This window comes from Pelophylax lessonae (assembly GCF_965119305.1).
Source record: "Pelophylax lessonae genome assembly, chromosome: 8".
Lineage (NCBI taxonomy): Eukaryota > Metazoa > Chordata > Amphibia > Anura > Ranidae > Pelophylax > Pelophylax lessonae.
Window position 1 is genome coordinate 206,232,524 of NC_138775.1, and position 24,643 is coordinate 206,257,166.

The 24,643-nt window shown below is 42.7% G+C and overlaps 1 protein-coding gene across 1 annotated transcript in view; it reads right to left on the bottom strand.

Moving 5' to 3' along the window:
- Positions 1–500: 500 nt before the first annotated feature.
- The window catches only part of LOC309561729 (calcium-activated chloride channel regulator 1-like), a gene marked incomplete at its 3' end in the record, with an annotated part of 107,316 nt that continues 83,173 nt past the window's right edge, over positions 501–24,643 (bottom strand). Inside the window, exons 12-14 of the mRNA XM_082265722.1 lie at positions 21,547–21,711; positions 19,946–20,176; positions 501–1,024 (exon numbers count right to left, since the gene is read on the bottom strand). Coding sequence (XP_082121848.1) covers positions 501–1,024; positions 19,946–20,176; positions 21,547–21,711 — 920 coding nt within the window. The remainder of the gene's footprint in view (positions 1,025–19,945; positions 20,177–21,546; positions 21,712–24,643) is intronic.

The window sequence follows — 24,643 nt, forward strand, 5'->3', positions numbered from 1 at the left end:
GTGTGAAAGGGGCCTAAAAAAACAGATCTGACAAAAAACGGATGAAAACCGAATGACAAAGGATGAAAAACTGATGACAAAGGATGAAAAAACGGATGAAAAGCTGATGACAATGGATGAAAAACTGATAACAGAGGATGAAAAGCGTTGACAACAGATGAAAAATGGATGTGAAACTGAATGTTGACTGAAAAAACTGATGACAAAAAAGTGACTGAAATTATGAGATGAACGGTCTGTATGTGTGAAAGAGGCCTAAAGAGAAAGTTTCTTTAAGAGCGCCATTCTGATTCATCATTTTGTTCCTCTAGTTTAGGGAAGGAAAATAAAGAAGACTGCATGTGACTGCCTGTGATGGAGAGCTGAGAGGTTTTTTAATCACTTTGATCAATTTCATCCAAAGTATTTCCTGTTTATGCACAGAATAAAGCAAGTGTCATAAGATTACCAAGTTCATATTTGTTGCATTAGCTCAATTATAGCAGCGTTCTCAGTTTGTTTCAGATTCTAATTTCTGGCTGTCTTTTCTTGTTATGACAGCTCACACAACATATAGTTATACTTATAATAATGCAGATGACAATAACTGATGAACATATTATCAGTGTTATCATTGTTGCTAAATTCAGGTTATCTGATTTGTCATTTGGAGTAGGTTCAGGTGTTGTAGAAGGTTCAGGTGTTGTAGAAGGTTCAGGTGTTGTAGAAGTTTCAGGTGTTGTAGGAGGTTTAGGTGTTGTAGGAGGTTCAGGTGTTGTAGGAGGTTCAGGTGTTGGAGGAATGAAGAGAGCTGCTTGGGCTGTATTGGACACATCAGATTTATGATTAGCTTTATCAAAAGCAATTATGGCAAAGTAAAGGATAGTGCCATTCTTGATAGCTACATTTTCTGGTACAAATGTGAAGGTTTCAGTGGATCCAGCTGGAAGAGGTGTAACACTAGAGATGTTCACTTGGCCTGAGCTGTCAAAATTATCTCTGAGATCCTTGGGGTTGGCACTCATTCTTAAATCATATCTAGTAGCTGAAAAACAAGTTATTATTAGTATTTAAAATACATATACGGCAAATTAAAATAAATGATCTCATATATCTGTACTTGTATCAGCAGTTATCACAGATTATTATGCAGATGCTTTAGGAATTCTTTACTAGTGTTCCTAAAAATATAAATCTTTCTCACTCAAACCAATAGATTAAAGAGAGAGTTTCCATACATTTAAATAAAATATTGGAAGTTACAATGCCGTGAAAAGGCAACCCTTCAAATTGTGGTCCTAACTCAAAACTATATGGGCCATGCATTGGTCATAGCAATGAATGAATTGAAAACAGGCTTACATTGGAGGTGGCCCGATCCTACCTAAAGGTACAACAACACAATTGAAGTGAAGTTATAAATTTGTTGGAGCAGATGCCTTTGCTTATTTTATTGAAGTTGGTACAGACTCTTGCTGGGGAGTTTTCAGTTGCCTTAGCAAGTCTGTGCATCTAGTATATTCCTTCAAGTTAAACGTGCCCTCAATTTAATCAGTGCCATGCATATGTCCTGGAGGAACTTTAGAAAGTTATAAAGCCATCTCCAGGGAGAACAAAAATTCTCCCACGCAGAGGGCCCTGCAAAAGTGGAGGATCAGGAAAGAAAAAAGGCTTTTTGTGGTCCCCTAGACCTAGATGAGCATTTAACCCTTGCAGTACAGGGGAAGTCCCACTGCAAGACAATTTTTTTGTTTGCCCCGGAGTTCAACTTTAGGTATCACACTTTGCAGCAGTGCACTTTTGTATTAGTAAGGCCTCCAATATATTCACAATTGTTCATTGGGGGGCTTTTTGGTATCTTTTGTACTTTCTCACTATAACCTTCTGGGTTAAACTGTTGACCAATAAACCTGAAACAGCTGTACTTGGTTTGGAATGTATGGCCCTTTATTATTAGGCTGTATCTGTGTGTACACCAGTGGTTCTTGATGTACACTAAAGCCTCGTACACACGCGTCGAAAAACGGCCATGAATTTTCGTCCGACGACCGATCTGCCGATTTTCGGCTTGTTAGTATGATGCTTCCGGCAACCGACTCCGACTTTTCAGCCGAAAAAAATCTGGTGTGCAGGCTATAAAATTTTTGTCCACCGTCAAAACACGGTTGATTTTCGTGCAGTCAGTACAGATTTCGACAGGGAAAAATCTAATGAGCAAGTCTGGGCATGCTCAGAGAAGAAAGAACACAAAGAAAGCAAACACATGACATCACTTCTGAAGTAGAATTTTGTCGGGCGAGAAAATTAGTGTGCAGTCTAGGCACATTCCAACCAACAAAACACCACTCTGGACAAAAGACGGACGATCGGTCGGCCGATAATCGTTGCGTGTGTACTAGGCTTTAGGCCTGGTTCATACCTATGCAGGTTGCAGTTTGCATATTACAGGTGCATTTTGCATTTTTAAATACACGTTTTTGACCCATTAAAGTCTATGGAACTAAAAACCAGAAAAAAAGTCCTTGGCCCTTTCCATAAAATGTACAGATGTGAACATAACCCATAGGAAACTATGTTAAACTGCCTGTAGTGTGTTTCTGCAAAACTGAAAATGCACACAAAAAAAAAAAAATGCATAGTTGTGAATTAGGCCTTAATCATTGTAAATAAAGGAATGATTTGTATGGCTCTATACACAATCCTGAAATGAGGAATAATCACCTTATTTCCATTGGAATAAGACATATTAATACCTTCTGTTATAAAAAAAAAAGGCTCTATTGTGTTATACACTGCTTCAGTTGAGAATTTTTGGTCCCTAAATCCTGTAAAGTGGAAATTAACTCAAAATGTAAAGATTTGCTATGCTTCAGGGAATATCTAGAAGTATTAATTGTACCCAAGCAGTACCCTAAAAATTGTACTTTTTGTCTGGTATTTCTCCTAAGAAAAAAAAAAAAAGAAGTGTACATCCCAGAGTGCCTAGGTACTGTGCCTACAGCTGTATTGCTGCAGTGTGAATCTACAGCACTGCTGCCTCTGGCTGCTAGTCTCAGGAAATTTGGAGTGAGAATTGGTGATGATACTACTGTGCTGCCCACTGTTCTCCTTAATAGAGGCTCTGACATTAAGAAGCATGCCTTGTGACAAACCCAATTCGGGGCTTTTGGAGGGGATTACGGACTAGCCTTCTACCCACTGATTATGGCCCATGGAGAAGACCGGGGATTTTGTCTGCTTATCTCTGTCAGAGCATGGAAAAGAACTCAGTTCAGCCCCTGATCCCATGGAGAGAGCAGATCATTCTCTAATAATGGACAACAACCAGGGCTCGAGTCCTGCAGGAACACATGGGAACGACGTTCCACGTACTTTTTCCATAGCAGGAATGCCGTTCCCATTAGCAGCCGCATCCTGCAGGATTGGCCATGACACGAACCTCCACTTGCTGTCCCGCCCCTCCTTCTGCTCCTCCCTCTGCTCCTCCCTCCTGGCCATACTTCGTCTCCTCTCTATAACATGAAGGACAACATAGATTACACCTGGTTCTCTGCCTCCAGCCCTTGCAGTGAACAAATCCCTCCTACATGGGTGATAGTAGAAGCAGTCCTCCAGTCCAGCACAGAGAAAATTGCCGCTGAACTGGAGGCATGTGAGATGAGGGGGAGGAGCCCAGTGATACCAGGGGGGGTGGCCAGCAGGCAGAGGAGTGGGCATGGCGGGGATCTAATGTGGAAGGTAGGCCAAGAGTGCTGTATTATGTCTGACTGTATGTGGTTCTTATAAAGCCTGCTGCATGTACATCATGAACACCTGAGATATAGATGGTGTATGGGGACAGAGAAGGGGACATAGGAACAGAGAAATGGAAAAAGAGAAATGGGGGCAGTCAGAGATGAGGACACTGATGGGGACACCTACTTCATAAGGAGAATGATGGTTACACTAATGGGGACACCTGCTCAGTGGGGACACTGATGGGGACTCCTGCTTCATGAGGACACTGATGGTGACACTAACGGGAACACCTGCTCAGTGGGGACACTGATGGAAACACTGATGGGGACACCTGCTTTATGTGGACACTGATGGGGGACACCTGCTTCATGAGGACACTGATGGGAACACCTGCTCTATGGGGAAACTCTGATTAGGACTCCTGATGTAAGGGGTACTGATTCCGGGACACCTGATCCATGGGGGCACTCTGATGGGGACACCTGATCTAGGGGGGGGGCACTCTGATGGCGTCATCTGATGTAAAGGGGTAATCTTATGGGGATAAATACTATTGAAATGCTACAGAAATTGTATGTTTCTCATTTTTCTATAGTCATACAATGAGCACAATTCTTCATAGTCATAGCACCATTTTGAGATTTGGACCTCGATAGAAGAAAATTTTAGTAACCTGACCTCCTTGAATGTTAATTCAATACTCATTCACTATAAATTATTAGAGTGCAAATAAAGTGTATGACATATGGGGGTGGGGGGTTGCATTGTGGAGTGGGGGGTGACCGCAAGACAGTTGGGGGCACCAAACTGCACCTTCGTCTGAGTAGACAAATATCCTTGCACCGGCCCTGCTTTTAAGTATGTGTCTGTGGCAGGCACTAAATGCGCATGCGCCGTTCTGAAGCCTCCTGGGCTCGGCAAAGCTCGTACATGCTTGCCCATTTTGGGCCGGGCGGGCACATGCGCATTGATGCAATGGTGCCACCTGGCACTATTTTTAAATGGAAGGCAATGAAACTCGGTCTCAGGGGCAGCGCCTCACCACAGCAGAGACAGAGAGCAGGACACTGATGTGAGGGTCTTTGTGGTGGCGTCTCACCAAAGCAAGGAGGAGGACACTGTGAGGGGGTAGGACAAAAGGGGACAGCTGCAGAGAAGGACACAACTGTAGGAGGGGATGAACTTAGGGGGCAGAGGAGGACTACTGTGGGGGGGGGGGATAAAGTGGGCAGAGGAGGACACTACTGGGGGGGGGTGAAGGGGCAGAGGAGGACACTACTGTAGGGGGGGTTAAAGGGGCATAGTAGGACATTACTGTGGGGGGGTTAAGGGGGCAGAAGAGGACATTACTGTGGGGAAGTGAGGTGGGTAGAAGAGGACATTACTGTGGAGGGGTGAAGGGGGCAGAGGAGGACATTACTGTGGGGGGCTTGAAGAGGGAAGAGGAGGACACTGATGTGGAGCGGTGAAAGGGGCACGGGAGGACACTGCAGTGGGGGTTCATGATATGAAGGGAGGCAGAAATGGACACTACTTGAGGGGGGCAGAGGAGGACACTACTGTGGGGGAGGGTGAACGAAGGAGGCAGAGGAGGACACCACTGTTCAGATTTGAAACCTTGGATTCCCTAGTGGATCCGCATGGGAGATTTATTTTTTTATATGGAGTATGGGACGCTTGTAAATGTCTGCTTGCTAATCTTTATATTCCACCGCCATTTACATTTGAGGTACTAGAATGTCTGTCTCGGTTTGTTGTCAAATACCCACAAGTTCTGGTTCTTGGGCATTTTAATAACGTTCTCGACATATCCCTTGATGTTCACAAGAAATTTGCCCCACAGGGCCCTAGGTCCTTTATCCCTTTTGCCAGATGTGTGCGGGAGATGGGACTGATTGATCTATGGCGCTGTAAGTTTCCCTTGGAGGCTCAGTTCTCCTGTCATTCCCCCTCTCAATCGGCCTTGTCCCGCATAAATCTGGCCTTGGGTTCTGATTTGCTGTTTCCCTGGCATCCGGAGGTTTCCTACCTGGCAAGCGTCCTGTCTGACCACTCACCTGTGTGTGTTCGGTTGGTCTTGTCAATTGCTAGGCTCCCTATTGTAACGCTCCTGCGTTTTATGTATGATGTGGATTTTCAGCTGCAGAAATATTCCACTTCAGTAGTCATGTAGAGAAACGCTGAGACACCAATCCCAACTCCCAATGACTCATCATGTGTGGATGATCTCAATTCAGCAAGTAAATACACACACTCAATAAGATGTTTCCTAGAGTGACTTATGTATATAGTAACACAGTGATGAAAGGCTGAAGAGATAGGTTGGGTAGAGATGGTAGATGACAGACACTTGAAAGGAAATGTTCTTGAAAGTAAGATAGTAGCAGATGGGATGCAGATAGGTTTAGCAATCATGTATGGTAGCAGATGACAGAGTAGCAGGTGGACATACAGGAGAGATCAACCCAGTGCAAGAACAGGTGGTAGTAGGCTCAAGAGCTAGCAATCTTAGATAATGCAGATGTAGTAATAGTCCTTAGTATGCAGAGCTAGATAGTGTAAGCTTTAGTATGAAGGTTATAGAGGTTTCCCCTGTGGGGTACTTATCACCAAAAAGCAATGTAGCAGAGGAGAGGTTCGGCAAGAGCGGATGATCCGGTAGCGGGATACAGGGATCAGCGCAGCGTGGTTCCGACAGCGAGGTATGCTTGCAAGCACGAGAGCTTCAAGACAGGTTAGCATCAAGGCACAAAGCAGTTTGAACGAACACATGTGAGTGAGAGCCGGCGATCTAAATAGCCATCCAGTCCGGCGCTCAGTGATGACAGCATCAGTCTTAAAGGTGTATGCGCACCTTACCAAAAGAGAATGGTGGGGCGCATACACTTATGAAAGAGTAATTAGGGTACCCAAAGGTACCAGAACATTACAGTACCCCCCCCTTAAGGCCGGCTCCTGAAGGCCTCTGGAGCTGGTTTGTCTGGGTACTTCGCATGAAAATTGCGGATTAATCTAGAGGCATGTATGTCAGAGGTGTTTAGCCAGGTGTCGTCTTGGGGCCCATAGTTCTTCCATCGAACCAAGTACTGAAGTCTTCCTCTGTGGATACGAGAATCCAGAATCTCTTTTATCTCATATTCTTCTCCACCTTCAACTTGTACAGGAGGAGGAGGTGGGATAGTAGGCCTTATTCCTTGGTCAGGAACATGGGGCTTCAGTAGCGACACATGGAAAATGGGATGTATTTTGAGGTCTATTGGCAATGTAAGCTGTACTGCAGCTTTTCCAATAAGTTTCTTGATTGGGAAAGGTCCCAAGAACAGAGGTCCAAGCTTTTTGCTAGGGATTTTCAGTCTTAAATTTTTTGTTGAGAGCCAAACGAGGTCCCCGATAGCGTACTGAGGAGAAGGTCTTCTGCGAAGTTCATAGTACTTCTTTTGTTGACTATGAGCGTGTGCAATGGTAGTATTAAGCAAACCCAGAGAGTCCTTTATTTGGGTAAGATAGTCTGAGGCTACTGGGTTATTTGAAGGAAGGATGCGTGGTGGAAGAATAGAGGGATGAAACCCATAGTTCAAGTAGAACGGACTCTGCTTGGTCGTACGTTGTTGTAGGCAAATTCTGCCAGAGGGAGAAGATCCACCCAATCATCCTGTTGGTAAGAAGTGTAACAACGTAAATATTGCTCGATGCATTGGTTGACTCTTTCAGTCTGTCCGTTGGTCTGCGGATGGTAAGGAGAAGTGAGCTTCCGCTCAATCCGTAGTATGTGACATAGTTCTTGCCAGAACTTGGAAATAAATTGTGATCCACGGTCAGACAGAAGAGTTTTTGGGATACCATGTAACTTAAAGACATGTTTCATCAGGAGTTCTGCCGTTTGTTTGGACGAAGGTAGTCTGCGAATAGCAATGAAATGTGCCATTTTTGTCAGATGGTCCACTGACACTAAGATGGTATTAAATCCTTTGGAAGGAGGCAATTCCACTATAAAGTCCAAGGACACAACTTCCCATGGAGTTTGGGGTATTGGTAGACTGCATAGTAGACCGGATGGTCTCGTAGTGTCAATTTTGGACCTGGCACAGACATTGCAAGAAGAGACGAATTTTTGTATAGATGTTTTCATGTCAGGCCACCAGAATTGCCTGGTAATCAGATTAAGAGTCTTTGTCATACCCATATGTCCTGCCATAGGCACATCATGCGATAATTCCAAGATCTTGGTGCGTATGGTAGGTGGTATGTAAAGTTTGTCCTTGTAGTAGAGGAAGCCTTCTGCATCAGTATTTAGTTGTGGTGGGGGTGAATCCAAACTTATACCATGCAAAACCTCTTCCTTCAAGGAACGGACAACTCCAATAATGCGTTTGTGAGGTATTATAGGAACGGAAGGGATTTCGAAGTAGTTTTCTTCAGTTAGTCGTGATAGTGCATCCGCCTTTTTGTTCTTATCTGCAGGTGTGTAGGTCACTAGGAAGTTAAACCTTAGAAAGAATAGTGACCATCGTACCTGTCGGTGAGAGAGAGTTTTGTTAGTCTGAAGATATTGGAGATTTTTATGGTCCGTGTATATAAGTATTGGTAATTGGGTGCCTTCGAGTAGATGTCACCAATTCTCCAGAGCCAATTTTATAGCAAGCAGTTCCTTTTCACCCACGGGGTAATTTATCTCTGGACTGCTTAGGGATTTAGAAAAAAAGGCAACTGGATGAAGTGGTGAAGTGTGAGTTGGTCGTTGGGAGAGTATTGCTCCTACTGCCATGTTTGACGCATCTACTTCCAGAATGTATTGGAGGGATGGGTCTGGATGGCGTAATATGGGAGCAGAAGTAAACCTTGTCTTTAACAGGTGAAAAGCTTTATTTGCTTCATCTGACCATTTGAATGGTTTTTTTAATGCTAGTGAGCTGTGTGAGGGGTCTCACAATGGCAGAGAAGTTTCTGATGAACTTCCTGTAGAAATTCGAAAATCCAAGGAATCGCTGTAGCGCCTTGCGTGTGGTTGGTGTAGGCCAATCCTGAATGCAGGATATCTTACTCATGTCCATCTCGATTCCTGTTTTGGATATGATGTAGCCTAGAAACAGTACCTCTTCTTTATGAAACAAGCATTTTTTCAGTTTCACATAAAGGTTGTGTGCAAGCAATCTCGATAATACTAGTCTTACATGTCTTATGTGTTCAGACAGGGATCGTGAATATATAAGTATATCGTCCAGATATACCACAACACAGACATCTAGTAAGTCTCTGAAAATATCGTTTATAAATCGTTGAAAAACTGCAGGGGCGTTGCATAGCCCGAATGGCATTACAAGATATTCGAACAATCCGTATCTGGTTCTGAATGCAGTCTTCCACTCGTGTCCAGCACGGATTCGAATGAGATTGTATGCTCCTTTCAGGTCCAATTTTGAAAAATAGGTAGCTCCACGCACCTGCTCAATGAGCTCAGGGATAAGCGGTAGAGGATAGCGATCTTTTATTGTAATAGCATTCAATTGCCTATAGTCGATGATAGGCCTGAGACTTGAGTCCTTATTGCGGACAAAAAAGAGTCCTGCTGCTGTGGAAGAAGTGGAAGGTCTAATAAAACCTTTTTCCAAATTCTCATCCAAATAGTCTTTGAGATGGGAAAGTTCATCCTGTGAAAGAGGATAAACATGACCGAACGGCAATTTGCTATTTGGAAGTAGATCAATGCTACAATCATAGTCTCGATGGGGAGGTAGTGCTTGAGCATCTTTCTCAAGAAAAACCTCAGAGAGATCCTGATAACATAGTGGTGCAATCTCATCTGTCACCACAGACAGGATCTTCCCGAAAGACGGGAGGTTACACGTACCCTCGCAATAGCAAGAGAGGAAGGTCAGGGTCCGTTTCTTCCAATCTATGGTTGGTTGATGTGTGTGTAACCAGGGAAGTCCCAAAACAATGGGAAAGTGGGGTGAATGTATTAGATCGAAGGTAGTGGTCTCCATATGAGACCCGTTAGTAGTGACTAGGAGTGCCTGTGTCTGATCAGTGATCGGACCAGAGGATAAAGGAACACCGTTAATAAGACTCACTGAGACAGGTTTAAGTTTAGAAATAATAGGAACTTTATTTAAAGCAGCAAAACGTATGTCAATATAATTTCCACAAGATCCTGTGTCAATCATGGCCTTAGTAATAATCCTGTTCTGGTCCCACTGTAATGTTAAGCAAACAGAAAGGTAAGGGTTAGTGATTGAAGTTGTCAATCCCCCTAGGAGGACATGTGAATACTCACCCTTCTTTTTGTAGACTAGGGGACAGACGTTTATCTTGTGATCCGGGGATGCACAGTACAAGCAGAGATTACCAGATCGTCTTCTGGCTCTTTCCATAGTTGATAGAGGTGGGCGTATGGTTCCTACCTCCATAGGAACGGGGTCAACAGCCGAAATCCGAGAAGAACTGGATAATGGCATTCCCATTTTCTCAGCCTTTCTTTCTCGTAGTCTTCTATCTATAGTGATACTGAGTTGTATCAATGCATCCAGGGTTTTTGGCAGATCCGCTCGGGCGAGCTCGTCTTTAACGGCCTCTGATAGGCCAAGCCTAAATTGGGTTTTCAGAGATGCATCATTCCATTCTGAATCAAGGGTCCATCTCTTAAATTCTGTGACAAAGTCTTCTACAGGTCTCCCACCTTGTTTCAAGGATCTTAATTGAAGATCGGCAGTACTCTGCCTATTGGGATCATCATATAGGCTAGTGAGTTCTGCTAGGAACAAGGCATAGGAGTTGAGAAGCTGATCGCTTTTCTCAAAAAGAGAGTCTGCCCAGGCCCGAGGATCGCCTGTTAGGTAAGAAATAATAGTACAAACCTTAATGTGATCAGTAAGGTAGGTACGGGGTTTTAACAAGAAAAGTAACTCACATGCGTTTTTAAATTCGCGAATTTTTTTGCGATCGCCTGTAAATACCAAAGGAGGATTTATTTTGGGTTCAGGGGACTGAGCAGTGGTAAGTTGTGTCAGTCTAATTACCTGCTGCGACAGAGCCTGATTGTCTTCTTTTAATTCAGCAACTGCGTGTATTAACGCAGTTACTTGCTGTTTTAATTGTGTCATCTGAGTGGTTATTTCTGCTGAATCCATTTGTGGTTCGTTCAATCTGTAACGCTCCTGCGTTTTATGTATGATGTGGATTTTCAGCTGCAGAAATATTCCACTTCAGTAGTCATGTAGAGAAACGCTGAGACACCAATCCCAACTCCCAATGACTCATCATGTGTGGATGATCTCAATTCAGCAAGTAAATACACACACTCAGTAAGATGTTTCCTAGAGTGACTTATGTATATAGTAACACAGTGATGAAAGGCTGAAGAGATAGGTTGGGTAGAGATGGTAGATGACAGACACTTGAAAGGAAATGTTCTTGAAAGTAAGATAGTAGCAGATGGGATGCAGATAGGTTTAGCAATCATGTATGGTAGCAGATGACAGAGTAGCAGGTGGACATACAGGAGAGATCAACCCAGTGCAAGAACAGGTGGTAGTAGGCTCAAGAGCTAGCAATCTTAGATAATGCAGATGTAGTAATAGTCCTTAGTATGCAGAGCTAGATAGTGTAAGCTCTAGTATGAAGGTTATAGAGGTTTCCCCTGTGGGGTACTTATCACTAATAGCAATGTAGCAGAGGAGAGGTTCGGCAAGAGCGGATGATCCAGTAGCGGGATACAGGGATCAGCGCAGCGTGGTTCCGACAGCGAGGTATGCTTGCAAGCACGAGAGGTTCAAGACAGGTTAGCATCAAGGCACAAAGCAGTTTGAACGAACACATGTGAGTGAGAGCCGGCGATCTAAATAGCCATCCAGTCCGGCGCTCAGTGATGACAGCATCAGTCTTAAAGGTGAATGCGCACCTTACCAAAAGAGAATGGTGGGGCGCATACACTTATGAAAGAGTAATTAGGGTACCCAAAGGTACCAGAACATTACACCTATGCATTGGAAACTGAATCCCTTTTGGCAGCGGTTCTACCGCTCGGTGCAGCAGCAACTGTAACGCTCCGGCGTTTGTTCAGTGAGTTGGATTTGCAGCTGCAGAATCTCCACTCAGTAGTCGTGTAGAGATGTGTTGAATTACCATATCCAACTCTCCAGACTCATCATTGTGGCCCAGCCTGCTTCAGCATGCAAATATACAGACACTCAATAAGATGTTCCTGGAGTGATAGGTTGTATACGATAGTATAGAGGTGATGTGCTGAAAGGACAGGCGTGAGTAGATAGCAATGATAAGCACTCAATAGTAATGTTCAGGAGAGTAGTAGATGGTGATAGATAGTATGCAGATAGGTTAGCAATCATGTACAAGTAACAGGTGGTAGGGGACAGCAGATAAAGTGTACAGGAGTGGCCAACCCAGTGCAAGGATATAGATGGTAGAATACTCAAGAGCTAGCAATCTATGTAACAGTGCAGATGATAGAATTTAGTAATGCATAGATAGTAACAGTCTTTAGTATGCAGAAATAGATAGTGTAAGTTTGATAGGAAGGGATCCCCTGTGGGGTACTTATCACTAGTTGGATTAGTAAGCTGAATGGTCCGGTAATGAGAGAATGATCAGGTAGCGAGATACGGGATCAATAGCGAGGTTCCGGTCTATCCAGGTATGGGAAATAGCTGGAGGCTCCGGCAGCGTAAGACAAGGCTGTATGACATGCGGTGAAGATCAGGTAGCGAGATACAAGATCAGAAAGTCAAGTACAGGATCAGGTAGCGAGATACAAGACCAAGTAGCGTCAGGCATAGTTGCATACAGGCGGCTTGAACGAACGACTTGTGAGAGAAAGCCGGCGATTGAAATAGCTGAATTATCAGATGAAAATAGATAAAATAAAGCCTAAAAAAGGAAACTAATACAGTGGTCACCTCTAAAAATTGGTAAGCTGTAATATAATAAATGTTTGCTTTAAGGTTTAATATTGCTTTAATTCTTGACAACCCATTGTGTATTTACGTTGCTACTTTGAGGTTAAATATGGGGGTTATGGCAGCAGATACACTGGTATATTTTTAAATGTTTTAAATGGTGGGCGGTCCGCTTAAACATAGAAGTGGTCCCATTTTTCCCAGTTCGCCACGGAATTTCTTTGATGAGCGGCAAAAGAGGTCCCCCCCCCCCCGCCTTACCACAGAGACTTCTTTTTTTATTACTTTTAAGTGTAGATGTGAGATGTGAGGTCTTTTTGACCCCAGATCTCACATTAAAGAGGACCTGTCCTGCTTGTTTCTATTACAAAGGGATGTTTACATTCCTTGTAATGGGAATAAAAAAATGATCAAAGAAACAGCGTATAAAAAAAAAAACTAAATAAGAAATAAAAAAATGAAAGCGCCCCATACCTTCGAGCTCGCGAGTCGCGCCCACATATGTAAACGGTGCTCAAACCACACATGTGAGGTATTGCCACAATCATTAGAATGAGAGCAATAATTGTAGTACTAGACCTCCTCTTTAACTCTAAACTGGTAACTTGTAGACATTTTTAAAGCATCGCCTATGGAGATTTTTAGCTACCAAATTTGTCGCCATTCCACGAGCGTGCGCAATTTTAAAGCATGACATGTTAGGTATCAATTTACTCTTTTTTTTTTTTTTTTTTTTTATTAAAAAATGTGTATTTTTCCAAAAAAAATGGGTCTGTAAGACAATTTCCATTTTTTTCTCTAGGGCAGTGATGGTAAACCTTGGCACCCCAGATGTTTTGGAACTACATTTCCCCTGATGCTTAACTACATTGCAGAGTGCATGAGCATCATGGGACATGAAGTTCCAAAACATCTGGGGTGCCAAGGTTTGCCATCATTGCGCTAGGGTCTCTGCTAAAAAAAAAAAAAATATATATATATATATATATATATATATATATAATAAGTGTCACAAACAGGCTTGGTTCTTAAGTGGTTAAAGCGTTCCACCTGAAAAATTTTTTTACATAAAAATACCCCCAGGGACAGTCAGGGCTAGTGCATTTCACAATGGATAGCCTCCGAACTGTCCCAGGTTGCACTTACCTTTTAGAAGAAATACTTACCTTGAAAATGTATTGTCCAGCGCTGCCATCTCAGGTGTGGGCAGCTGAAGCCAGCGCGTCCTCTTCTGTGTCCTCTTCACATCCTCTTCCGTCCCAGAATGCCCTGCACCGGCCCCGACGTCAGTTCCAATGCAGGCGCGTCATCCCATGCCCAGAAGCTGTTTAGCAGGGAATGATGCGCCTGCACCGGAACGGACTTGTGGGGCCGGTGCAGGGGCATTGATTCCTGGGAGCGATGACGTTCAGCCCCAGGAATCAATGCAAGCAGGAAGTGACGGCGGCGGTCGTGTCCGCAGAGGGAGGAAGAGGAAGTGAGGTAAGTATATTTTCTTTAAAAACAAGGTAAGTGAATTAAAAAAAAATTTAATTATCCAATTCTTTTACAGGTAATTTTAAGGAAGCGGAGAGTGAAAAAAAAATTCAGGGTGGAACTCCGCTTTAAGGAAAAATGGACAACAATAAATGAAACCTCATTTGTTGTTTATGCCCTTCAATGTCCGTGCGGCTTAATGTATATTTGTTGCACCAAAAGGTTACTTAGCAAATGGATTTCAGAACATATTAATAACATTCGTATAGGTTTTAAAAATCATAGTGTTTCTATGCATTTTAGGTTAAAGCACAATAGAGATCCTTCAGGACTAAAATTTTGGGGCATAGCAGTTACCCCACGAGTACGGAGGGGTTCAAATAGAATAAGGGAACTGTCAAAAAATGAAACACGTTTGATCTATTTGACTGAAACTCTATGTCCCAAGGGAATGAACGTAGAACTGGATTTAAACTGTTTTATCAGTGATTTTTAATTATTTTACTTGTATGAATATTTAACTTGCATGTTTACGAATTTATTGGTATTATTTTGCTGGATGTAATGCCAGTTTGTCTGTTGGAAGGATACTGGATGCCAATTTTTTTGCACTCTTTGGCAGGTGTTTATCTATGGTTTGTTTGATGGCTATCATGGAGCCTCAACCATAGTAATAATTATATTAACAGTTATGTATGTATATATATATATATATATATATATATATATATATATATATATATATATATATATATATATTTAAGTGGTATTTTATATATATATACAGTGGGTACGGAAAGTATTCAGACCCCCTTAAATTTTTCACTCTTTGTTATATTGCAGCCATTTGCTAAAATCATTTAAGTTCATTCTTCTTCCTCATGAATGTACACATAGCACCCCATACTGACAGAAAAACACAGAATTGTTGACATTGTTGCAGATTTATTAAAAAAGAAAAACTGAAATATCACATGGTCCTAAGTATTCAGACCCTTTGCTGTGACACTCATATAATTAACTCAGGTGCTTTCCATTTCTTCTGATCATCCTTGAGATGGTTCTACACCTTCATTTGAGTCCAGCTGTGTTTGATTATACTGATTGGACTTGATTAGGAAAGCCACACACCTGTCTATATAAGACCTTCCAGATCACAATGCATGTCAGAGCAAATGAGAATCATGAGGTCAAAGGAACTGCCTGAAGAGCTCAGAGACAGAATTGTGGCAAGGCACAGATCTGGCCAAGGTTACAAAAAGATTTCTGCTGCACTTAAGGTTCCTAAGAGCACAGTGGCCTCCATAATCCTCAAATGGAAGACGTTTGGGACGACCAGAACCTTTCCTAGAGCTGGCCGTCTGGCCAAACTGAGCTATCGGGGGAGAAGAGCCTTGGTGAGAGAGGTAAAGAAGAACCCAAAGATCACTGTGGCTGAGCTCCAGAGATGCAGTCAGGAGATGGGAGAAAGTTGTAGAAAGTCAACCATCACTGCAGCCCTCCACCAGTCGGGGCTTTATGGCAGAGTGGCCCGACGGAAGCCTCTCCTCAGTGTAAGACACATGAAAGCCCGCATGGAGTTTTCTAAAAAACACCTGAAGGACTCCAAGATGGTGAGAAATAAGATTCTCTGGTCTGATGAGACCAAAATAGAACTTTCTGGTCTTAATTCTAAGCGGTATGTGTGGAGAAAACCAGGCACTGCTCATCACCTGTCCAATACAGTCCCAACAGTGAAGCATGGTGGTGGCAGCATCATGCTGTGGGGGTGTTTTTCAGCTGCAGGGACAGGACGACTGGTTGCAATCGAGGGAAAGATGAATGCGGCCAAGTACAGGGATATCCTGGACAAAAACCTTCTCCAGAGTGCTCTGGACCTCAGACTGGGCCGAAGGTTTACCTTCCAACAAGACAATGACCCTAAGCACACAGCTAAAATAACGAAGGAGTGGCTTCACAACAACTCCGTGACTGTTCTTGAATGGCCCAGCCAGAGCCTTGACTTAAACCCAATTGAGCATCTCTGGAGAGACCTAAAAATGGCTGTCCACCAACGTTTACCATCCAACCTGACAGAACTGGAGAGGATCTGCAAGGAGGAATGGCAGAGGATCCCCAAATCCAGGTGTGAAAGACTTGTTGCATCTTTCCCAAAAAGACTCCTGGCTGTATTAGATCAAAAGGGGGCTTCTACTAAATACTGAGCAAAGGGTCTGAATACTTAGGACCATGTGATATTTCAGTTTTTCTTTTTTAATAAATCTGCAACAATGTCAACAATTCTGTGTTTTTCTGTCAGTATGGGGTGCTATGTGTACATTCATGAGGAAGAAGAATGAACTTAAATGATTTTAGCAAATGGCTGCAATATAACAAAGAGTGAAAAATTTAAGGGGGTCTGAATACTTTCCGTACCCACTGTATATATATATATATATATATATATATATACACAGGGCTGGATTAAGAGCATCATGGGCTTGGTGCTGAGGATTTTGAAGGGCCTTAAGGGCCGTGCCTTGGCATGCACCCAGAGGAGGAAGGGTGCAGCCATGCATGCCTAATTCAACATGGGATGCTGTCTCTGAAGCCCATAAACACATCCATGCATCGGCAACTGTCCCTCCTTGTCAGGCCTTTGCGCTGTGTGGGGAGGTTCTGAGGGAGCTGCCTGGGGAAGCGAGCATAGAAGCCAGAGTTCTGTGTTTACAAGTGACAGAAGAGCGGTAACAGTGAATATGGCCAACCCGGGGCCTATATAAAAGGTAGGGGCCTGGAGCTGCAGCTCCAATAGCCCCTACGTTAATCTGGCCCTGTATATACAGCTATGATTATAGTACCTGTTTTATTCCCAGATGCTGCCTTATATATAGAATGAATATATTGTATATTTTGGTTTTACTTATATTTGTTTCTATATGTTGCATTTTTATATTTATATTTTTTTGTTGCAACAAATTTGAGACATTACATTATCTATACTATCATTTAGTTTAGTATGGTGATCCATTATCCTTTTTTAATGATATGTTGGTGGTGATGTTTAAAGATGAGGAGTTATATGTTTCCCTTTAGAGATGGAGGGTTACATGTGAGATGCACGCCATAGTATTGATAGCGGCACACACAGGGTTACATTCCTGTGGGTGTGCCCTGTATAGTGGTGAGAGCCGTGCCGTGAAGCCACGCCCTCTGAGGAAGTCACATGCCGATACGCGTCAGGGTTGTACTACACGGCTTGCCACGCTACACTACTGCTGGGACTGAGCTGCAGGCTGTCCTCACTGATCACTGCTGGACGGAGAGCCGTGAGATCGTCTGTGAAGTGTCTGCATGTATTGCTATCTTTTGATTGTTACTTTGTAAGTGCATATTGTTTGGGGAACTTTTATTTAATAAACAGTTTAAACAGGCTTCACTATCAGTCTGTACTTTTTCTCCTGGTATGCTGATTTGTCTCTACTCCTGTGATCTACTCATGAGGAGAGGTGATGAGAGGATCGATCCAACGTGTGGAGTTTATCCAAGGAGAATGAGTGTGCTTTTTGGCCCCATACATTTATGTTTCTGGTGAGTGCAATATTTGAAGGGGGTGATCATCCACGAGGTGCGGTGACGGCTTTGATGGGCTTTTGACCACACTGATCTCTCCTTCTATTCCATTTATGAACACTGGGAATGATTTTGCAAAGACTCTGTTATTTTTTTCAGAGGACTCTAATATAGGGATGTATATCCATTTATGATTTTATCAATGATGTGTTTTTAGAAGCGCTGCTAATGTGTGATTGATTGCATCATACATATTGTTTCAATAAATGAAACTAATAAACTTGAGACCAATAAAACCACATCCTATATTACATTTTTAAAATCATTACTGTGCATATTCATAACCATAAAGCTCAAAATGTATATAAAGTGCATAATAATAATCATCACCAAGCGTGTAGCCCATTAATATAAATGATCAGTGCAAACCCCATTATTATAAAGATAAAATATAACAGTGAAGAAGTCCAAGCTTCCATTCCTCCAAACACCAATGTTATTTTCCCTTCAGCACCCAGTTGGTAGTAAACTTACCTCCTACATTTGGAACACCTAAACTAATAAGATGGTCAATCATTGCAATAGTAAATATACTCCTTCAGCCAAACAGGGAACACCAGGAAGATGGACAACCACTAATCTCCTTTCATATAACCTCCATTCAACATGCAGCAAAAGAAAGGGAAGACAGAAGGCTCATTGCCTAGAGACATCTTTATTAACCACTTGCCGACCGCCGCACGACTATTTACGTCGGCGGTCAGCCCCTCACAGGCAGAGCGAGGTAGGGCTACGTTGCTAGCCTGTGAGGGTCTAGGGAGCGAGCGCACGCCGCCAGAGGCGCGCTCCCGCTCCCGCGTGGTCACGGACCCCACCGTGCGTGTGACCGGCGGACCAGATGTCCGCCGGTCACTCGGCGATCGTCGGTGCAGAGGGAGAAAGGCAGGCGGCTAATGTAAACAAGCTGCCTGTCATTCTCCCCTGTGTAGGAATGGTGATCATACGGTTCTACTATGTAGGACCGTTGATCACTGTTCCTACACCTCAAGCCACAGCCAATCACAGTTAGAATCACGCCCCTAGGGACACACATAACCCCTCCCTCTCAAAAAAGTTAACCCCTTCACTGCCAGTGTAATTTTACAGTAACAGTGCATATGTATAGCACTGATTACTGTAGAAATGTCACTGGTAACCCCAAAAGTGTCAAAAATGTCAGTCAAGGGTCCGATCTGTCCACCGCAATGTCGCAGTCCCGCAAAAAAAATCGCAGATCGCCGCCATTATGCGTTAAAAAAAACAACAAAAATGACAAAAATCTTTCCCTTTGTTAGTAAACGCAATAACTTTTGCGCAAACCAATCAAAATACGCTTTTTGCGATTTTTTTTTTTACCAAACATATGGTAAAAAAAAAATTGGCCCAAAATGTTAAAAAATTTTGATTTTTACTTTTTTTGGGGGGAATTTCATATAAAAAAATGTGAAAAATATTGTTATTTTTGCAAAATTGACGCTGTTTTTTTGTTTATAGCGCAAAAAGTAAAAATCGCACAGGTGATCAAATACCACCAAAAGAAAGCTCTGTTTGTGGGAAAAAAAGGACGTCAAATTCGTTTAGGTACAGCGTCGCACGACCGCGCAATTGTCCGTTAAAATCACGCAGTGCCGAATCGCAAAATAGGCCCTGGTCAGGAAGGGGGTAAAATCTTCCGGGGCTTAAGTGGTTAAACCATTAATAAAAACAGCTAAGAATGTGCACCCTGTAGTGCTTAATGTCCAGCACTGGATAATCATTTTTCAAACTCATATGGTTGTTGTCCATCACTTCATAGCCCTGTGTGTGTGCTCTCAGCATGTGTGTTGTTGTCACAAGGATAGAGATGGAACCTTATCATGCCAACATTTTAATAGTTTGCTCATGGGAAAATAACAGTGGTGTTTACAGGAGAGAGCTTGGACTGTTTCACTTATATTAGTGGACTTTGCACTGATCATTTTTTATTAACTTTTTACTATAATATGTGATATTATTAGTTTGATGTATAATATCCTCTATTGTCATCCATTTTTTCCTTAATTTCTTATAAATCTATTGAGAGATTAGCACTAATATTTATTTTAAATTTACACAGTGATGATACACAGTACAGCCTTTTTAAAACAGAAGGCTTTTGCATGTCTCATACTAATTGCTAGTACAAAATCTTCCTGAAGAAGCTGACAACCCATACCCCTGTATATTACCTCATTAATACACCTTTGGGGCACTGCACAAGGACTACTTACCATTACCCTGGTCGAGATCATCCCCCGTTGCTGTCCATGATAACACAATTGTTTCTTCTTCTATCTTTGCTACTAAATCAGTTATTTTCTCAGGTTTGTAGATGTCTGGTTGGGGACCTGAAGGCACATTGGATACCACAAATGAACTACCTGATGCAGTTCTAGAGAATAATCCCACATTGAGATCTCCTTCGCTGATTTCAGGCCTTGAAGGATTCATAATAACAGTGCCTTTAAAAAAAAAAAAAAGGTAAGGTAAATTTTGGGTTACATGATAATAAAATATATGCACATGCATGAACATGCACACAAACACACCTATTCCAAGGGTTATCTATATGCTACAAAAAGTCATTAGATGGACAGCAAAAAAGGAAACAAGAGAAAAGGAAACGGATCTCTTGGAAATAGCAATTATGGGATAAGTTCACCTTTAGTAATGTGTTACATGTTACACCCTTATTTAGGGTATAAATTGTACTGTGTTACTAAGGTAGCAGCTCTGCTCACCCCCTGACCCCCATTGTACAGTGGATAGGGGATCCCAAGGAAATTATTTTAAAATAGTGAGGCTTTGCGGGGCTCCACTCACACAGCTGCGTCATTTATGCACACACATCTGTTTAGGAATGAACTACAAGTCCTGTCTTCCACCGCCGTAGATGACTTGAAGTTCTGAATGAACTGTGAAGGTGCTGATGAATGCTATTTAAGTTCATTGACACTTCCTGCACTTCAGTAACTGTCTGCTCGTATGGGAGAAGGTGTCAGTGTTAAATTAATAACATCCCACACAGCGCATTCCTGTGCGATTCATGGTGTAAATCCTGGCTTTGGTGATAACTGTCACAGTTGCCAGTGTGCTTATGTCAGCTCTGTCAAGCCCCCAGGCTGGTGTCATAGATGGTCATGTGTGTAGCACCATGACACCTGCAGATTTAAATAGAAGCTTAGATCTCACTATCCTTTGCAGAAAAGATGGTTTGGTTTCGCTTTAATAAGTTGTGTAACAGGTATGTTAATACCTGACGAAGGAGCACGGATGCTCTGAATGCGTGCAACCCCTATTTTTCTTCTGCCAGGAAGTGATGTCATCAGGGATCAGAAGTCGGCAGCCGGAGCCCTGTTGTGCATGCTCCGCCGTGGCCAGTGACAACTAGCAGCCCCACAGCGGCTCGGCTATACCTCTGGAACCTCACCACCTTCTCCTATGACCACTATCCTGGAAGAGGAAGATGGATGACCCTAACAGTCTTTGTGTACCGGTCTCACCCAACCTCGGACAGTGAGTCACCAATTTTAACAGTGTTAAATAAACTTGTACTATACTAAGCTGGCGCCGCTCTCTCCTTTCTTGCATCTCTCAGGGCTTCTCCACGCTTCAGCCGGCTGCCGCGGACTATAGCTTCCCTACAGTACCAAACTTTGTCCCCCCCCCACGCAGCCCCATAACCCCCCCCCCCTCCCATCCACCCACATTCCTTGTACCATCTTGGGATATTAGAAGAGCGCCATGACACCCCCCACTTTCATGTTAATAAAAGCACTTTCATGCTTCAGTTGGGTAGAGTCAACTTAATATTTGCATACAATGGTCTTACCATTATCAACGTAGCCAGGGACATACAGAGCACGATTTCTGGGCAGTGCCAGTCTGGCTTTATTGTCAGTACTTTCAACTCGGACTTTTAGACCATATCTTCCATTAACTGTGTAAGTTGTTAAATATCTAGAGTAGACACCATCGTTCTTAACAATGTCAGGACCTGCAATAAAATCAGGACACCTTTAGTGCACAAAATCCTAAAACATACTAAAACCACTAAAGAATTTGAAGAGGTTTAAATTCATTTCATAATTAGTGGTGAACCGAACTGCTCTGGCTTCAGTTTGAGCAGTGTTCATCCCTGTTCATAATATAACAAAGGATGACAGTGTTGCAAAGCAAACCAGGGGCCCTGGCCAACTATGTTGAAGTATATTCAAGGGCAAAATAAAAAGGACATCTCTAAATGTATGCACATCTTCCCATATTTTAACTCATTAAAGGCCCTGCTACTACATAACAAATACTGTGGATATTGGCAGAAATACACTCAGCTTTTAATTTCCTGTTGTCAGCTGGCAACACAGTGCCTTTGTTGGACTGAAATCTGAAGGAATGGTGTCAGCCCTGCACACTATTCTTGTGCTGAACTACAGAATGCTTCCCCCTTTCCTGATCTCTACAACATAGGGGAAGGTGTTCCAGGTAGGAACTAGGAGGAGTAATTAGTGCACAAGGCCCAGGACAGCTATGGATTCTTGACAGGATCAAGAGATATTTTTCTGCACAACTTTAGATATAACAATACACTTTCAATAAAATATTTAAAGCAGAACTAAACCCACTGATTTAGCAGTTTAAAAAAACAGTTACATTCAAGGTATGCTGGGAATGACAACTGTTACATTTGCTTGTGCTCTCAAACCAACTGTTAAACCATCAAATGTTTGGTGTCTAAACTGATCACACGTGCAGCAACATGGCAGGTTCAGATCAAGCAGAAGCTAAGATGGCAGCTTCCTTGACTGAAAAGGATATAAGGGTTCAGTTCTGCTTAGTAGATTAAAAAGGGGCAAATAACAGAAGTTAATTATGAGGACATTTAACATAGAGGAATAGGTTAACCTGCTTTTTTTTTTTTTAAGCAAAACTAAACCCCAAAACAAAAATGTTATATATTGCAGCTTACCTGTTCTTACATGTGGTGTCTGCATTAGTTTTCAATATTAAAGTGAAGATGGAGCTCTACCCAAATGGGGAAGCTCCGCTTCTTTGCTTCCTTCTCTCCTTTGCTGCCACATTTAGCACCTTTTGGTGGGAGCGGATACCTGTTTTTGATAACCATCCCCACTTCTGGGTGACCTCGTCGTGGCTTCCCCCGCCCGCTGATGGGCCATTCACAAAGTGCAGCGCGCTTCAAGCATGCGCAGTAGGCAACCGGCAGTGAGGCCACAAGGCTTCACTGATGTTTTCCCTTACAAGGAATGGCAGGGGCAGCACCCGGGAGCTCATTAGTGTCCTAATATTAAAAGTCAGCAGCTACAGTATTTTTAGCTGCTGGCTTTTAATTTTTTGGGTGGGGGCTAGAGCTCCACTTTAAGACCATTTTTAGTAAGTTAGGAAATATCTGTTGATATTGCCAGAAATGCCACTTGTTATCTTTCCTAACTAAAATAACACCCCCTTCAGCTATAATGTAATAGAGGCGAACAAAGACTTATTTTACTTATTATAATTTGCAGACATTTTTGTCGGCCAACCTGGGTGGGCTTCTCAATAGATACAACAGGGGGGCAATTGTAGCAACCCATGAACAGGACTTGTGCTATCTGAAAGACTACCAGGTAAAAATAAAGGAAAAAAGCATGTAAAAAGAAAATTCATTTAGTCACTACTTCTAAGCACTGGTGCTGCAATAGATTACATTTTTGGGGTTTAATACTTTTTAACCTCAGGACATTAAGAAGGCTTGTGCCCACCAGGTGCATTACCATACATTTACTGTGATGTCCAAAAATAGTCAAAATGCGTGGGCTAAGAAAATCCCTTATTTTCAATAGATCCTTATTTTGTCAATGCACTGCGACTCAGAAAGTACTGAAACTAAGCATAACAAATAAAACAATAATAATTTTTTCAGAATTCAACAATAGCAGCCTACATTTTTCTTCCACAGTAGGTTTCCTTTCAAATTTATAAAAGTAAGGAACAGATTTAGTTACAAGATCTCTATTAATACTGTTGCTTTGAGACATTTAATCAGTAGCTGATTGAAATGGGTTGTGTGATCACTTTAAACTGTCTTTTGCATTGCACATGTGAAAAATACTATGGAAGGAATCTGGAGCAGAAGTGTGTAGCAACCAAGCAGCTTCTAACTTCAGCCTATTCAGTTACACTTTCAAAATGAAAACTTGAAGTTGATTGGTTACCCTGCACTACTGCTCCTGATTTTGATTGCTCCAGTCTTAGTAAGCAGTAGAAAGAAAAAAGGCTATAGCCCTGGATGCTAAAGTCTTGAAAGGCCGATGATTCTTGTTGAAAACTAATGGCCATCCAGTGTCCACTCTGACACATCTTACATATAGGCCTATTTTTGCACTGCTGTGTAGTGACATATGGTAATCATGTATGCTTTATAACAGACATCACTAAATGACGGACCGTGGTCCAGACCGAGTTGCTACCAACAACCAATCACCTGCTGGTTACCAAGAAAAGTTGTGCAGCTCCCACAATCCATCTGGAGCTGTCCTGCCCCTGATGTCAGCTGTAGACTGATATGCCTCCCACCTTCTGCCCTGTGTAGGTAGAAGATAGAAGAGAACAACAGTTTATCACTGCTGTGAAGGATGTGGGGGAAGCCAAGAATAATGTGAAGGGGGGCTAAGGAAAGGAATCTGGTGGATGGGGATGATATAAAGGGGAGGAGCGAGGACAGGAATGTGAAGGGGAGGGGGTGAGGACAGGAATGTAAAGGGGGGTGAGAACAGAATTGTGAAGGGAGGGGGTGAGGACTGGAATGTGAAGGAGGTGGGAGGTGATGGTGATACAAGAGGAGGGGGGGGGCGACAGGAATATGAAGGGGGGAATATGAAGGGGGGGTGAGGACAAGAATTTGAAGGGGGGTGATTACAGGGATGTGAAGGGTG